The 17,626-nt window shown below is 38.9% G+C and overlaps 1 protein-coding gene across 2 annotated transcripts in view; it reads right to left on the bottom strand.

Annotated features, from left to right (window-relative positions):
* SLC38A9 (solute carrier family 38 member 9) overlaps positions 1–17,626 on the bottom strand; it is a 49,122-nt gene that overhangs the window by 5,834 nt on the left and 25,662 nt on the right. For both annotated transcript variants that reach the window (XM_072860322.1, XM_072860323.1), the window contains 4 exons: positions 15,952–16,059; positions 12,289–12,395; positions 5,929–6,042; positions 4,457–4,605 (listed from right to left, as the gene is read on the bottom strand). In XM_072860322.1, the coding sequence (XP_072716423.1) occupies positions 4,457–4,605; positions 5,929–6,042; positions 12,289–12,395; positions 15,952–16,059 (478 nt within the window). The remainder of the gene's footprint in view (positions 1–4,456; positions 4,606–5,928; positions 6,043–12,288; positions 12,396–15,951; positions 16,060–17,626) is intronic.

Genomic DNA, 17,626 nt, shown 5'->3' on the forward strand with positions numbered 1-17,626 from the left:
GAAACTGATTTTAAATCCCCTCAGGTCAGATGTAAGGAAATTAGAAGTGCTGGACTCAGCATGGAGTCACAGAGTGAACACACACAATACGGGAACCAGGAAAGCAAGGAAAAAAAGCAAAACAGGATCATTTAAGTAAGAATTTTCGAAAGGTTACTGTATCTAAAAATTCATTTTCTTCCTGGAAATCTCACTCAAGTGACATCGGTCAAAAGACTATGAATCACAGCAGTTAAGAACCAAGACAGAAGCTAGGTGAAGAGCAGATAACTAAACACGCACGCAAACAGCAGAAATATATTTCATTGCATCAGGAGACACACATCTGTGGGAGAACTGGCAGGTCTGCTGGGCTACCATGGAGTAAAGGGAGGACAATTTTAAGGAAAGCCAAGTGATTTCTGTCCATCAGCTTATTTAATCGCTCAGAAGAGTAAAGATTTTAAAAAGTCTTAAAAACTGATCAGATGACTGTACAAAGCATTTTATGTGTGGCATATAATTAATCAAGGGAATTCTCAGTCACAAATATCACTGTAGCCAAGAGCCAATAATAAAAAAATAGCTTTCTGTACATCTAAGAAGATCCAGAGTCACGTAAGAAATGGCAGATAAACCACATGCCTCTGGCCTTAAGTCACCCATTAAATGATGCCATTGCAAACATATCTCACTTTAGAAAAGAAAGTAATTTCCCAATACATGACATTTTGGCCTTCCTTTACAACACCAGGGAGAGAAGAAGAGAATGAACAGTTCCTTGGGTTTCATCCCAGTATGTCACTTTCTATGTTGCAGTCTGTACACTAGCATACATTTTGCAAAATGAAAGAAGGAATTAGGATGCCTTCTCTTGCCTCTAAATCTTTTGCAGGAAGCACAGAAAGGCTGAAGGCTTTGTGATGATGCCTGTCAGAAGACTACTGTGCCCAGCATGTCTACAGATGTATTTGTTTTTAAGATGGGCAGAGACACAGGTGACTGATTGATACTAGTACATAAAAGGAAGGAGAATCCTCCTTCTTAAAAGCAGGGGTGCTTTTGATCTCCTCCTTACTGCTGGAGGACACAGGATGCTACTTGTTTCTTCTATGCTTCAGACAAGCAAGCTGCCACTGTTCAGCTGATCCCTGATGTGAAACCTGGGAGAATAAAAAGTTATGTATTGTCTGCTTAAGCTTTTAAGTCTGTAGAGGGTGAGCTTCTTCATCATGCAAGACTACAGGTTAGTAGGATACACTATGGACAAGCACAGCAAAGCATTGTTAGTAGACAAACAGCACTTCAAAGTCTCTAAAAAGTGTGGGACAGAAGAGATGGGGATCAGTCTTCAGACAAGAAAAGCTCCCCTGAAGCTGAGTAAATGGTTCCTCATTATAATCCAGTTATAATCCATGGCCTACCAGCAAAAGCCAGGATATGAAACAGGATGCTGCTTTTGGTAGAAATTGTCTTGGATTAGACCACCTGGCAAGACTAAGAACTACAAAACAGCAAACTAATACCTTGGTACTTCATCATATCCAGTGACAGATAAATAGGAAAGAAAAAGGAGTTAAAGCAAAGAATCAAATTGATCTGAGCAACACAGTCTATGCTAGGAAATAAATTATCTGGCAGCCCTGTAAGCATGTGTGTGATCAAGCTATTCAATCAATAGCTAGCTCTAAGATGCATCCATCCAGAATTCCAAGTGGTCCAGCTAATAACTTAATGGCTATCTGTTAACTCCATCCATAGCAGCAGCAGGTATCCATATCTGCAAACAGTTGTTCATATGAAGAAGCCTGGCTTTTAAAATCAGGGAGCTTCCACTTCATGTGAAACCTGCAGCACAGCCATATGGAGCAACCCGGGGCTTAAAAATGAAGATAGGAAAATTTACAATGGGGACTCAGACCAAAGGAGGAGGGCTTTGTTTGTTTGTTTGTTTGTGTTTTTTTGTAAGAAAAGAAATAATAGGGCAATTATAGCCAGAAGGTAAATTTGTAACATTCTCTCAGCTGCAAAGGAAACTTAATACAGGAAGGATAAACCTATGGAAATACATGTGATTTAGCACATTGAATCACAGGGTTAACCAAGGCTAGGTTGCCAACAGAGATCCTCAAATGTGCAATCAATATGAATTCAGCACACTACCCAATGTGCTGTATAAACAGATGGACGGACATACCATCAATGCACACCCCTAAACCCCACTCCCACAACCTGAAAATAAAAATAGGAGAAGGTAGAAAATTCATATAAATGTACAGAATCAGTCAAAAAAGACAAGATTTTAAACTGTGGGTTTTGGGGTTTTTTTTAATTATTCTAGAAGAACAGCACAGAACCCCACTTTCTATTCTGCTCTTTTTCTCCTGCTTCATCCTTTTGGTTCATTACCTACATAGAAATTTTATCCAGTCAAGTGATCGGGAATATTCCCCTCCATATATACACCTTATACACACATCTAAGAGCTAAAGTTCGAGTCTCTGCAGGTCAGTATTCTTACTGCCTGAGAACCATTAGCCCTGGACATTGAAGATTTCGATAAAAGAAGCCGAGTATATGCAACTACTACTAGAGTGCTCATTTTCCTACACAAAAGCCATGGAACTTAGTATTTCCAGGTAGGTTCTTCAGGGTGGATCAACAGGCTCCTCAGTGATCCATCAGTTTATGTCAGTAAAAGCTACTTCTTTATATTTGCAAAATGCTTCCCCACAAAAGCAGCACTGGGAAAAACTCAGAATACTGAAATTTTTCCTAGAAAGGTGATATTGGCACAGTGCTACTAAAGGACCTTCATCAGCTTTAGCTACTGGTGAGAACCAGTCATCAAAAGACATATTTCACAACCAGATAGTAAATCTTTACTATACTCCCATACACAGGTCCTGTGCTTGCTACCAGTCTTCAGTTAGTCCCCATTGCATAGAAAAACTAAGGGCTGACACCTTGCCGGTTGTAAATGCACAGAAGCTGGAGCTTGGAGGTTAGTTGAGTAATTTTTGTGCTATATTTGAGATACGTGGGATACTAGCGAGGGAGACGCAGCCAGAATGTACTACCTTATCACTATAGGTTCGAGTGATTTAAGTAGCTTCCTAGAAACCATTTTTGACTTCTCAGAAACTTTAAATGCCTCCTGATAAGGAGTCTTAAAAAAAAAAAAAAAAAAAGTGAGCGAAGCTACCCACAGGACATCCTGGAGACAGGAACCAAGCAAGTATTTGCATCATCACATTCGTCATACCATGAAGGCTTAAAACAGCAAGCTGGAATTAACCTGAGAAGAAACTGGTATGAAGCTGTAGGTTCTAGGAGAGGACATGAGGGAAATGAAAAACATTCTGGTCAGGGAGTAACTGGAGGGAGGAGATAGGAAGAGGCACATCCACATAATATAAAGGACATGGCTATTTCCCAGTGGCTGTGAAATCCATGTTTAGCACTTAAATCAATGGCCTTGTTTCCAACAGTAACTTGCAGTAGTTTCTAAAAATCTCCTCAACGTTGAACTGCGTACAATTTAGCATCAAAAAAAGTAGGCATTTATTTCACTGCCTAATTTTAGGCATCCAATTTCTAGACCTTCTTATACCTATTTTAGGACCCAGAAGAAACCTGAAACTTGGAACGTCTTCCCAGACCTGTATGCTACTGCTGATGCCACACAGGAAATACACATTTCTTCCTGGGATATTTTTTTCCCTTTCCTCCATCAACAGTAATTCACAATATAAAATAAGAAACTCAGAGAGAAATGCCAACTTCTCAGCTGTGACAAATTCAGACAGTACTCCAAATATAAATGTCTTAGGTTTTATTTAAAAAAAAACAAAACTAAAATTGAAATCTGGATCAGCTCTTCTCTGGAGTTCAGACAGTGTACAAATGCAGGGTTGTGGCTCATCTCTGAAATTAGCATGTGAAAAGCTATTTTTATAAGCATAGCAGCAGCCTAGATAACACAGCTAATGACTTACTTAGCTATTAGCTCTGTTTAAAAACAGATGGATGATTACCAATTATGCACAATCAAAACACATATGGCACCCTGAAATGTTAATATCCAGAGTGTATGTCCTTCACAGCTTAAAGACTACTTGACAAAATGTTTCTGGACTGAACATAATTTTTTTCCTATACAACTTTTCTTTTGCCATATAAATGCATAACACAAAGGAACTGTGTTGACAAAATTCCTCTGTTTATTGACACAATGAAGAGCTAAAGCAAAAGAACCCCCCCCATTCTGCTCTGCCAAACTGTAGCAGTCCTGATCTGCAGGCAAGTTTATTTTGCATGCCTATTGACCCCCTGCCTCTACAAACATTGTGAAATTAGCTTTTACAATGTACCTAATGCAGCAAAGGAAATGCCCGAAAGCTCAGCCAAATTTCTGACAACAGAAGGCCAGTTATGCAAAGCACGCCAAGCTCTTGTCAAGGAGTAGACTTCTTACCTTGGGTAAGCATTTCCAAAGAACTGTCTTAACAGCTGAACTCGTGCCAAATAGCCCAACAGTGGGTATACAGTTATCATCTGGAACAGCAGGAATATTCTTGCAACAAACGACATGATGTCATTGCTGGGAAAGTTATCTAGAAAATTCTAAACATAGGAATAATGTTACACTTATCAATGGTGGCTTGGTTACATGTATCTGCTGATTTTTAATAGCTGTGTGCAAGAAAGAAGGGGATAAAAGCCAAGCAACTACAATTGCTAAATGAACTCCATAACATGAAATACCTCTCCCTCTTTTACAATTGCCTTGCCATCAAATAGCAACTGATTTTTTAATATTACAGGGCTGATGTCAGCTTTCATGTTAGCATTAAAGGTAGAATTATTTTCTAATCTTCTGAACATCCTCAAATAATAAAGGCTGTGGACAGGCCACCTGATTTGTTAGGCAGATAGATTCATATGCTCCTATTACCTGTCATATCATATCTAGATATTAAAAACAGTCATTTAATCAGTAAAACTGGATCATATACCAATGAGGAAGGGATCATATACTACAAGTGGGAATATCTGAAAAAGTAGTATAAGACTTAAGTATCACGGAAATATACAAATGGCTTTGTAAGTACTTAGGAGAACTACAGAAAATAAATAAGAAAAATCACTTGTCATCTATTATTTAACTGTGGATTTCACCTCACGAAGTTACTTCAAATGGTTTGAAAAATCATTTCATGGTTAAACAGTGGTACCAGTTCTAACTAACCTACAGTCTGAGGAAGCCTTTAAATGCTGCTTTATTGCTAAATATTATGCAAGAGCCATGGAACAACTGGCATAAAATGGATCACCAATTGATAACTCCTATCTTGGAAGTAATTCAGGGTGTGGGAATCAGCCTTGCGTATAAGCAGATAAGAGTTTAATAGCCTTCACAGGGTGTTTCATGTGGTGCTATTATCTGAAGAACTCTGCTGGCAAAGCTCACCATAGTGTTAGATTCCAAACCTACCTGTGGTGAGGACTCCTGTCTAAATGAGCTTGCATTCGCATTGTATTTCTTTTTCTGGAGTACCTGGAACCAGTCCCAATGAGTGGGATTGGTCATTGCACACACAACTACACGTAAACATAATACTTTTCAAGATTAAAGCAGCTAAAGAAATTAAAGCCTCAACTGTTCACTGGTTCATTTTGGTCCTTTCTTCATCACTTTCACAGAGTATGTATTAAATGTTTGGTTTTTACAGAACTACTGGCAACCAGACATGAATATAAATGAGATAACACAAGCATTACTCATCTGCTTGTGGTAGTGCCCATGAGGTGTTAGCCAACTGACCAGAGTCAAGGCAGATGTGTCTGCCAGGGTGAGTCATGAAGCAAGAAGCAGTAGCAGTTCTTTTTTAATAAATATTTATTAAAAGACCAAGAACAAATATACACTGCAGTAAAATCTCTCACCTGTTCAATACATTCTTTGGACAGTGGTGGAGAAGGAAAAGATGCAAAAATTATCACTCCGACATACAGGTATGTTAATCCCACCAGGAAGTATGCAATAGAGAGGTCTCTCACCTGAGGAAAAATAAAATCTTATTTTGGCCAGCACTGACACACCAAAACAGGCAAAATAAAAACCTCATGAGATTTCTATTGTATTTATTACTGTTTTATATTTATTACTATTACTTTTATATTTTCACTTTAACTTTCTATTACTTGAATGGGGACTTCAAATCTGGTCCTGGATCAGATCAGAAAGCTGCAAGAAGATACCCTGAAGTGGAGCTAGACAAGTATTATGTATCTATCTACACACAGAAAAGTCACCACGAAACAGATATGCTAATAGATGTACCATGTTATTGCTGGACACACAAACATACACTGGTTATTAAAACAAACAAGAAACCCCCTCTACTTTCTTACATTCACCTACTCCTACCTAAGAGCCTTGGGACACAGAGACAGCTGTCAAAGACAGGAAGCCCAGCAATCCCATGTGTCAAATTTCTTGTCACGACTAAAATCTTGCAATTAAAGATATCAGCCTACCCAACTGCATATATAATGTAAAGGACATTTTTTAAGAAGCTGCTTTGAAACCTAAGAGGATGATCCACACACACTGGCTCCAAACCAGAAACTAATACGTCAGGTTTCTGTATGAATGGTGTGATAATGGAAGACATAGCTAAGACACCATTAAATAAAAAATACAAATAAAACACCAATAAACCAGAAAGGCATAGGTAGGCACAGAGGTATATATGTCCTTTAGCTTTAACACTATATTTTATAATGACTCTTTCAGTTAAAATTGCCTATCTGCTTTATTACTAAATTTCTATAAACACCCCAGGTAAATGAACTAAATAATAATCAAAGATTCTTAGGAGAGAGTGCTGAAGCTAGGGTCATAAATCTGTATTTAACTATATTACATATACCTAAATATGGATTTAAACCTTAACTTCAATGTTCACTTCTGAAAATTTTGGCTATGAAGTATCTAATATTTATAAAGATTGTCAACTACACAAAAATAATTAAAAGTTTTTAGCAACATTTAGTACTGGAAAATAAGCAGCAAATCTACTCAAGTACTTTATGAAATTGCAGAATCCACATATACACCAGAGTGACCTCATAGCAATGTACTTAGTGGATTATTCTTCTACATCAATTTTTTTTTTTTTTAAATAAAGTGGGAGACAATTTGTGTCTAGTTATTAACTAACTATATTCTGTATAAGCTTATGCTACACTACAAAACACTCATTACCTTACAGCAAACCATTCATTCAGCTGCTGCTAATAATCAGCTTCTTAAAGGATTACTATTAATGCTTCAATACATGACTGTATTTTCCTATGTCTGAGAAGCAAGTCTTAGTAGCACAGGAACAGCACCAAATTATTAGGACTATATGGCTTCCTGACCAGGATCATAATTATGGCCTCCAGCCAGCTCACTGAGCGTGGGCAAAGCTTGATCACATCTGTGCATGGAAATGTTTCCCTAAGTGTTTCTTCACACTACCTCCTTGACAAAAGAAGCATATCCTATACCTTTCTGGAGTATTCCGAGGGCAAGGTGGTCCCCAAGGAAAGTATAAAGTGCTAGATTACGAGTTTCAAGAAAAGTTCAGAAGGAAGCCCATTTTTAGTGAGGGAACTGGAATCTCCTGCTCATTTTGCCAGTGCTTTTGGGGTAGAAGATTGATGCTTTTTTGCCATCAGTCTGCAAGAGGCCAATGATATTTCTCATCAGACAACAAAGCACTGTTAATGTGTACCCCAGGGTGGCCCTCGTGCCCCTGGTAGGTGCATGCTTCCAGATGCAACCTCTTCCCCCTGCCGACCAGTTACGTGCAGCTGGAAGATGCTTCTCTACTCTTCACACTCTCCTAGCACTGGTCACTTAGTAAGGACTGTCAACCTCCATCAGAGGCTGAGCAACAGCATTTTCTTTAAATTATACCCAGAATTTCTCCTCAGTGACATGAGAAGCTGTACAGGGTTTTTATATAACAGCTACATCTTCAAAAGCACCAGTGCCCATCTGAAAAAGTGATTTTAGGAATACTAAATCTGAGCACTCAGATTTCTTACAGGTATTTATGAGTAACTTCCATTAACCACAGGAGCCAGAGACTAATCAGGGTAAGGTGGTTTTGCAGACAGACATGGACTCTCATCTCTTGAAGACAGAACTTGGACAATTTTTCAAAATGCACCCAAGACCTTCTTAAGGCACATCATCTGACAAAACCTATTTTCACTTGCTTTAAATTTGCTATTTTAGGTGTATGCCCCATGTGTAAAGACAGCATAGTAACTCATAGTTGTTATTTGTATTCAGCCTACATATAAGCTCTAAAACCAATTGTAAAACTATTTTTGCTGTGACAAGTACTTGCAGTTGTGAGGGCAAGCAATCTGAAACAAAATTCTTACTGCTTCCTTTGGAGTACACTTGATTAAGGGTAGATAGCTAGTGTGCTTTTAGCTGTGATTATACTAACCAGTTCATGTTCCTACAGTTAAGGGTGTATGCTTTCATCTGTACTGAAACTAAGCACTGAGATAATTTTGATAATGTATTTTTATAGCATGTAACATAACAGACTCTTGTCTTCGGGTGCTCTCACCATACAAAGAGTATCCAGATTTTGATTTCCATAAGCAACAAGAAATAAAGACAACTCCAAAACGTGAATTTCTTTTTTCTCAAACATCCGTCAGCTCCCTTGCAAACATCTGCTTCTGCATATAAGACAGTTATCTTTGTACAAGAGTGTGTCTTTGTGTATATAACAGGAACATCTTTTGATTACCGTTCATTACGCTTCAGGAGACCTGTGTTCAATCCCTAAAGACCTTGACTAGAAATACTGTTTAGACAGCATAATTCCAGATAAAACCAAAGGACACATGGAGAGAGATAAAAGGATTAATTTTAAGTAACAGAGCAATAATCGCATTTGTCTATTTAAAATTTTGTATTAAGGTGTTTATATTCAGAATGGACATCACTGTGATGGAAGCTGCCTAAGCATAAAGAATATGGCAGTCCTCGCACCTGGAGTTTATAATCTAAGATTCAAATGTAGAAAAAATGGTTGAAAGGAGGAAGTATTCAGCGGATCAAGTTGTAAGGGAAGTATCAAAAGATAACATGCAGGTCACAGTCCATAAGGATCACAGCTTGCCACCTGCCAAGCCCTTGTCAAGTACACCTGAACTAACAGGCAGATTTTGAGGTGGAACTTGGAGAACGTATGTTTGCTGCAGTTACTGCCGACCAGGAACTTTTCTGGTCAGATGCACAGAACAAAGTGTTAAAAGTGCCTCTGGAAGAACAGCAGCAGAATGAAGACAGAAATCAGCCTCCTAACAAAAGGATGAGTCTGATAAATCGGGTGGAGCTAACAAAGAAAACTCTGAAAGTACAAGACATTATATCACACTCACAGACTAGTACCCAGGCGCAGGCTGGACCTGTGGCACAGGACTAGATGCAGCACAGTGAAGGCTCTGTGGTTCTACAGAGCCACATTTTCTATGCGACGCTGAAAAGAACAGGCAACTTCCAGGCCTTGTTTTCCTTGTTGCATGCCATAGAGAAAATAGCTCATTTTTTCCCCAGTACCACAGTGAAAGCTAGTTTGTAGAGTTGCTTCTTGGATAGAGAAGCCTGTATCAGTGCTTAGTAATTATTACCAGAATTACTAGTATATTATTACCAGAATATACTAGTATATTCATGTCTGTAGATAGTGCTCTGGGCTTGTGCAGCACCTGTACAGCTGCTCAGGGGATCAGATCACAGCCATGAATCAGAAAAAAAACCCCATACAAACAAAAACCCCAACAAATTACCTTTTTGTGGCTGGGTTAGTTTTCTATGCAATCAGTTTCCAAATGAGTTGATTGCACAGTGCACAGAAACTTACACTGATAAATACAAGGGAGCAGCAGTGGGAGTGGGAACAGGGAGCTCAACTTCGCACTGCAGACTAAGAACCCTACTCACAGGGCTTCTCCAGGCTGTGCTGCTGACATTTGGCTTACTCCAGTGCACTGCTCTTCTCACACCCAGGCCACTGTACTGGAATAGCAGCCAGAGGAATCCTCCCCCCCACCCGTGTGTTTTAGCTCTGGGCAGTGATACACGCCTGTGACCAGAATGGAAGCTGCTATTGTTTTGGATTTCTGACTCCATAAAAGGAATGTTATTGTTTCTCTTACTTTTTTCCACCTCCCCAAAGAGTTGTTCTTATGAGCACTCATTTCAGCAAGTTTTGTTCAAAACTAAAACAGTACTTTTCCAGCTTGCCAAGTTCTATGCCTTTTCACAGAACTCTGATGGAAGTGACATGTTAACAGGTCAATCTATAAAACAGTGGAGTCTCCATTCGACTCTGCTTGAGATACTGATATAAGAAAGTATCTTGTTGATGTAAATACATAGGAAAAAATACCCTCAACACTGTGACTTATCACAGGAGTTGAGACCCCTATACATATGTAAACCTCCCACTTAGTCCAGCAGCTTAGTGAAATAATCACAAAACAGTTAGCTCTTCAAGAGCATCAGTGCTTCATTAACATTTGCAAAGCATTATGAGTCCTAGGTGAAAGGCTCCTGTACAGCTACAAACAAGGAAGGAAATCTCTAGCCAAATAAAACTCCTAGAAGAACTATGCACAGACCTGGTTTCCCATTACAAACCTTTCCTGCCATACTTAAAGGTGCTCTTCCCATGCAATTTGAACATTCTGCTAGAACATGAGACTCTTGTCCAGGGCTTGGGATCCATGCTAGGGCTGACTTGGAAATTCAACTTAAGCTCCAGGAAGGGCATTCAGAAAAGCCGATTTAAATGCAGGCAGCCATTTCTTCCTCCTTAACACAGGAAAAGCAAGCTGGAGAAGATTCCAGGTGCTGCTCTTTGCAGCTGATTGCTTGCTCCGATGTAAACGGAGGGGAAAAAGCCAGAGGAAAAGTCTTGAAGGTGGCATGGAAGCATTAGGCCTTGTCTGCATAAACAGTTTATTGCTGGAGTGACCATGCCTTTAGAATTTGAAAGCCACAGCTAAAGAGGAAGAGCAATCTTTCACTTTTCCACATTGTACGATTTTCTTAAGAAAATAGAGAAGAAACTTACTTAGTTTTCTTTCTCCAGAGTTCCACTAACCCCCTCTTTAGTTGTTAAACTATTTTAAGAAATGCTCATAAACCCTGAAAAGCTTTCCTGGAGGAGAATTCATGACTCCTTTGCAGAGGTGGTCACTCACAAGCTGTCATTGGTTCACAAGGACAAAAAAATAACTATGCAGATTACTATAGAAAAGGTCATCTCACTGCATTGGCACATAATCTGCACTTCACCTCTGAATAATCAAATCAGATATATTTTATCTGATGTGTTGTGTAGGCAAGCAACCCTAGGTGGCCTTGCTTGAGCAGGGGAGTTGGACAAGATGACATCCAGAGGTCCCTTCCAACCTCAACCATTCCGGGATTCTGTGATTCTGTACCAGTTTTTCATACCGCTAATATTTAAAAATCTTTGTATGTTATTGTAGTTACCTTTATAGCTAAGATTTTAATGAAGCTGGACAAGAGTCCTGGAAAGTAGGGAGGAAAAAATTAAATAATCAAAATCATTACAGTAAAAATGTACTCTAGGACTCTAACTCTGTATCATGTTTACTCCATTTTGTATTTTAGAATGGGAAGATATTAAGAAAGAATGCAGCTCCATCTGGATGAGCAGTACCTAACTTTTTCAAGGGCAAAGGACCAGTCCGAAGGCTACATGGCACAAAGGTTCCCAATCCAGGCTTCAACTTTGAGGATTTCCTAGATAGGGTGAGGTTTCCCTATGAACCTTGACTTCGATTGTGACACAAAACTACTGAAGCAACTCTTGAGACTCTGCTAAAATCAGGCCTGTGCCCAACATTCTTCATCATTTTTCATTCTAAAATTGGTCAGTTTTTCTACAGTCTTACAACATTGTCAAGCCTTCTGCCTCGTGTGTAATTTGGCCATTTAACATCAGCCTCACCACAAGTAAGTCTGGGACCTCCTCAAGGCTTTCATTTGAATAAATTTGTAATGTATCTGTTACTCGTTGGTAGCCAGTGAAAAGTATGTATAACTGGTTTCTTATCAGATCACAAGAGTGAGTTACATTTTTGTGAAGCTATTACAGTCCCTGGATCAATTTCAAGAGAAGCAGACAGGAAAAAATTAGTGTCGCCTGGCAATCTAGATACAAATCAGCACAGTGTTGTGAAATTACTTACATTGTTTTCTTGATTCCTGTTATTTTGAAGAAGTGTGATGACACAATTGTGGATGAAGAAGGCAAGTGTCAGAACCCCTGTGAGCTGAGGGAACAGAATTCTAAACTCTAAGGGAGGAAAAAAATGTGTTAATAACTTACTTCTTTGAAACAAACAATGCCAAAATGCAGAGGACATACAGTGCTGTGGAGTCTTCTGGCAGAAACATAAACCTCCACGCTGAAATGGGACAATCTATCTTATCTTCGACCATAGCCAACACAGATATTTAATCAGGAAGTACAAAATGCATGCAGACAGTGGTTACTATATAACACACTCCCCAGCAAAGTTTCTCGAGAGACCCCAACCATCAAAGAGTTATTTGGTTATCTAGGATTTACACATACAAGCTTTTCTGCTTCTCAACAGTTAACTGGAAACCATTTTTGAGGCAGGAACTGATTGCAGTGAGGCTGTATATCTATTGGTCCCTAAACAGGGAGATGGGGGGAAGGAATCATTTGCTCTGTGAGCATCTTTTGTTGTTAGGAAGTCACACAGGCTACCAGAGGAAAAATGACATCTGTAGATGTTTAAGAGGTTCTGCTTACAAACCAGGGCATAAAGAAAGACAGAGCAACTTCCCATCTTATCATACACCTTACAGCATCTATGAAAAATTTATTTATTTTTTTGTCTCCATGGGAATAGCATTGCTCTGCTTCTTTGAATACTTGAACTATAATGTAAACAAGATTGTGTTTCTAGAAGCACTGCAACTGGTCTAGGAATTCACCAATCTGTAACATCATTAAAACATCATCTTTGTTGGTATTATATAAAGATATATGTACTCTTTAGAGTGTTAACAGCAATTAAGGATCCCTGAGCTAGCTCAGCTTCTGGAAAGCATCCAGCAATATAGCAAAACACTCATCAGAGGCTCACAAACCCTTACAGATCAAACCAGAGAGAGCTCCATGCAAACGTATTTAAATCAGATTTCTCTAAAGCGCTATGAAGTCAGCAAGGTAAACACACACCAGCCAATTAATGAAGGGCTCATCCAGGTTGAGAGAATATGTCTTCCTTGGGGTGGGATTCACTGTATCTTCAATACCTAACTAGCATGATGTGCTACTGATAGAATTGAGAGTGCAAGCGACTTTTGGGGTTGTTTTCCATCCACTACTTTAATCTCAATAATAAAAATCAAATTGACAGTTCAGAATCTCTTTCAGCACTGCATTTCCCCCATCACTACAACAATCAGTAGTAGCTGGATTTGTATGCACTAGCTACATGCTTTGTCTGTCTCCTAGCAGTCCTAGTCGCATTGCCAAAATAATCAAACTACTGGGTGCTCCACTTCTCAGTGACCCGCGGCACACATGTTGTGCTATAACTCCTTTTACACTAGGACTGCTGAATAGATCTTGGACTTGAACTTCAAGATGCTTAAAACCTGATTTCTTAGACTTAGGCTGGTTTCCAGTTTACATGGGTTTGCTAGTGAGCTATAGTTTGGGCAAATTTTCTCCTGCAGTCTCAGCAAGAGTCTGTAGATACGAGGCCATATGAGCATTTGAAGACTCCCTGCTGGGGCAGTTCAGGTTAAAACCATGTTTCTATGCCCGCAATGGAGCAAGACCAAACATTGTGGTCTACCTACTGACCGAGCAGCACATGCTTAAGTATCATTTCTACTTACAGACAGCATTAAGAATAATGTCATACAAAATAAATTAGGTCATTAATGCAGATGCTAATCATCCAATGCTTTGAAATCCAAATTTTTACACTGGAGACAAAAGTAGTTTGTTAGTCCAAAAATTCTGCCTAAAAGTAAATGCAGTGACGGAGGAAAATAGATAGCATAGGCAGCACTGTTTCAGAACTACCTACATCCATCTGTAAGTTTGTACTTATGCTGCAGTAGTCAAAAGGCTTCTCAGGGAATTACGATGATAATCCAGTTCATCCTCAAAGCATCTGCTTTGGTCTTGCACACAGGCACACTCAGCAAAAATTGCCTGGCTTTGAAGACTCAGCCAGGCAGGACAATAATTTTTTGATTCTTGGCGACATGACCAAGCTGAAGAAACTGTTTTACACAGCCTTTCACTTGTTTCTTGTCATTCAGATCTTGAAATAGGGTTCTGAATGCCTGGCTGAGATGAGGGAGGAATGACTTCAGCAGTTATGGAAAAATGAACAAACAGATTTGATCTGTTTGGGGGACAGAGAAGGGGAACACTGGATTTTGAGCAGACCTCTTTGCCAAACGTACATGGAATACACTAGCTAAGTTTATTCTGCTTATTATTGTGCCACATCAATTTCAGTTCAACTAGAGAGCTGAATCAATCCAAAGGGGGTGGTAGAAGAAGGCTAAGAATAAGAAGCTGCAAGACCACTGCAAGTATGATGTGAACACACTTACATCAGTTGAATTTCATATCAGTAACTTTACTCAACTAACTGCTATCTGTAGTTTACTCACTGAGTTGTTACTCTTGTTGCCACAGTGTGTTACCGTGATTCCAAGAATTAGATCAGATTCTGTTAGAAACACGGAAAACTCTGGTGTTTCTTTTTTTGATCTCTATCTTGCTACATTAATTCAAAATCCATCCTAATGTTTTAAGTTATCCTTGTTTTCTTCTCCAATTCTACGTTATTGCACCTAACAATAGTTTGCAACCCATGCATAAAACTGTTAGTACAGTGCTTATTGTGACTGGGAAACTGAAAATGCACAAACCCACAAAAGAAACCCTATCTCTGAATTTTGCCTTAAGTAAATAAGTAACTTTTAAAGAAGGACAAAATACTCTTGTTTGTAAGAACAGAAGGAGTGATATAATTCAATAGTACAGGACACAGCTCCTTGGTGCTAATGGGTCGTACAATTTTGCCTGTTGAAAAGGATTGGGAAAAAACAGCTAAGACCTAACCCCAGATCTCTCATTCCAAGCCTCCTAAGACACAAAACTGATCTGTTTACCTGTTCATGCAATACCACTGTTTATGACTGTGACATCTCACATGGTAATTTGTAACAGTAATTTGGAATGAACAGACAGCCACCAAAACAACATTTGAGAAAGAAAAGAAACATACTGGAAAGCTAATGGGTGTTTAAAAGAGAAGAGCTAAGATTATGGACTAAAACCTGAGATGGATCGGGAAGTACAGGAAAATCGTACTTATAAATTATGGTGAATAAGCTATTTCATTTAAGCAAGAGAGTGCGTGGAGAACTTGCAGCACCTTTAACCAGTCAGTCTGCCTACAGTTTGTCATTTGTAACTGCTACTGAAATAGGGATGATCTGAAAATGGTGCGGCCAGAACTTACTATAATATAGGCGAGACAGGACTATGGCAAGTTCCCTGTCACATGATACATGTTGGAGATACCTCTGATGGGCACTCCTCCTCTTCTCCAGTGTTGATACTGTCTCCTAATTGAGGAACATCACTAGGAAAGGGATTCCTTGTCACTTTGTCACAAGGGATCCTTCCTTAGCCTCTACATGCAACATCAGACAGCATTTCCTCACTTCTCTTATGTCACAGAGGTGTTAAAAGGTAAATGAGAAAGTCACTCATGAATTGCTTTAAAAAAATCTTAAACCCATCGTATATATGCTTCATTACTGCATTTTAACTATCTTACCTGGTACAAAAAAATCATTCTTTGTAAACCAGTTGTATTCTAAGTGGATTCCCAGATGAGCAGCCTTTACAGTAACCAGAAAAACTAAGTAGACAACTGAAACCGTACCTAGAAAAGACAAGAGCCAGACAAACACCATGAAGCAGTAGAAAGTATTTGTGCTGTGTTTTATTCTTGCTCCATCCAACTAGTTATCAGTAGCCCAAACACTTAGGGTTGGTATTCATTCTTAAAAATACAGGCTAGGTCTAAATTTTCTTTTTCTTTATTTCTTTCATAGGTCAGAGAGAAAGAATAATGCACTTGCACCCAGTGCAAGTTTTCAGCATGTTTAATGTTCTCCAGACCCTCCACTTGTGACACTGGAAGTACCACCCTGTAATCCCTGGTGCTGGCAGGTAGGGAGGTCCCTAGGCAGTAACAGATCGGTTCCAGCTTCAGCTGTCAGGATTTTAATCTGACATGAGATAGAGTCGGCCACAGTACTGCAGCTATTTCAGTCATTGACCTTTTGAACCAAATGGCCCAATGAGATATGAATGTTTACTGCAATTGTGAACTTTACACTGGCAGCTAGAAGCTGATAATGACATTTGATTGCTACTGATTTAAACATTGTCTTGATCATAACCTTGATCATAACACTGGATTTGCATTCCATCTCATTGGTTGAGGCATCCAGTGATACTCTGCACAACTAGGGGACTACAGATAAGATCACAGGTGGATATAACTGCCTTGCTGTGTCTGCATGTGGGATGGAAAGCATATGATCTTGTCTCCTGCCATTTGAAAAAGGTAAGGGCAGAATAATAACTACCTAAAAATTGAAGGAAACTGTGCAACAGTAATTAAGGCTACTGCAATGCAACCTCCCAGTCAATAATACTGCTAGTCACCAGAGAACAGGCTGTAAGTAATTAAAGACAAAGAAACAGCATTTCTGCAGCTTAGAATACAGATTCAGATAAGACATAATTTCATTCTAGCAATATATCCAAGGTTAAAAAATAAATTGAAGACATTACCATTTGATTATACAGACCATAGTCAAGGAATTAGGAAGATAAAAGGTTCTGTACTTGACGATCAGCTTAACAACTAAAATATCCTCTAGTTTCCTAATGATTTAGGTTTCTGTAGGTGTAAAGATAAGTAAAAGTGCTCTATTAAGATTCATTTCAGCGTCTCAAAAATTGCCTTCCATTTCTTCTTGTCCTATAAACTTCAAGGTTTACAAAAATTAAGGCAACTTTGAACAGCTTCTGAATTACATAATAATCTACTGAAGTTATGAGACATTTCATCTTTTAATATTCAGGTTCTCAAATTAAAAAAACAGTTGCCCATGATGATGTGCTTATTTTAAAAACAGATACAGTTATGGCTAGATCTCACTTGATAAAATATTTTCTTATTCCTAATGTTATATCTAGTCTATGTAAAAACCTTACTCTTTACACAGAAGCACTATTACTTACCCAAGTTCCCGTGTTGTATTTTCATTTAGTGGTTCCAGCAACAGCAGATCCAAGTTCTAATTAAGTGTCACACTGGAACAGAGGACAAACTAGACCCTCAATTCCCTGTCCTCTACCTCATTTACAATACATCTCCATCTTTTTCAACCCATTCTGTGATCCCCATCTCCATTTCCCTTTCTCTTCATCATGGG

The sequence above is a fragment of the Ciconia boyciana genome, chromosome 4, assembly GCF_034638445.1.
Source record: "Ciconia boyciana chromosome 4, ASM3463844v1, whole genome shotgun sequence".
Lineage (NCBI taxonomy): Eukaryota > Metazoa > Chordata > Aves > Ciconiiformes > Ciconiidae > Ciconia > Ciconia boyciana.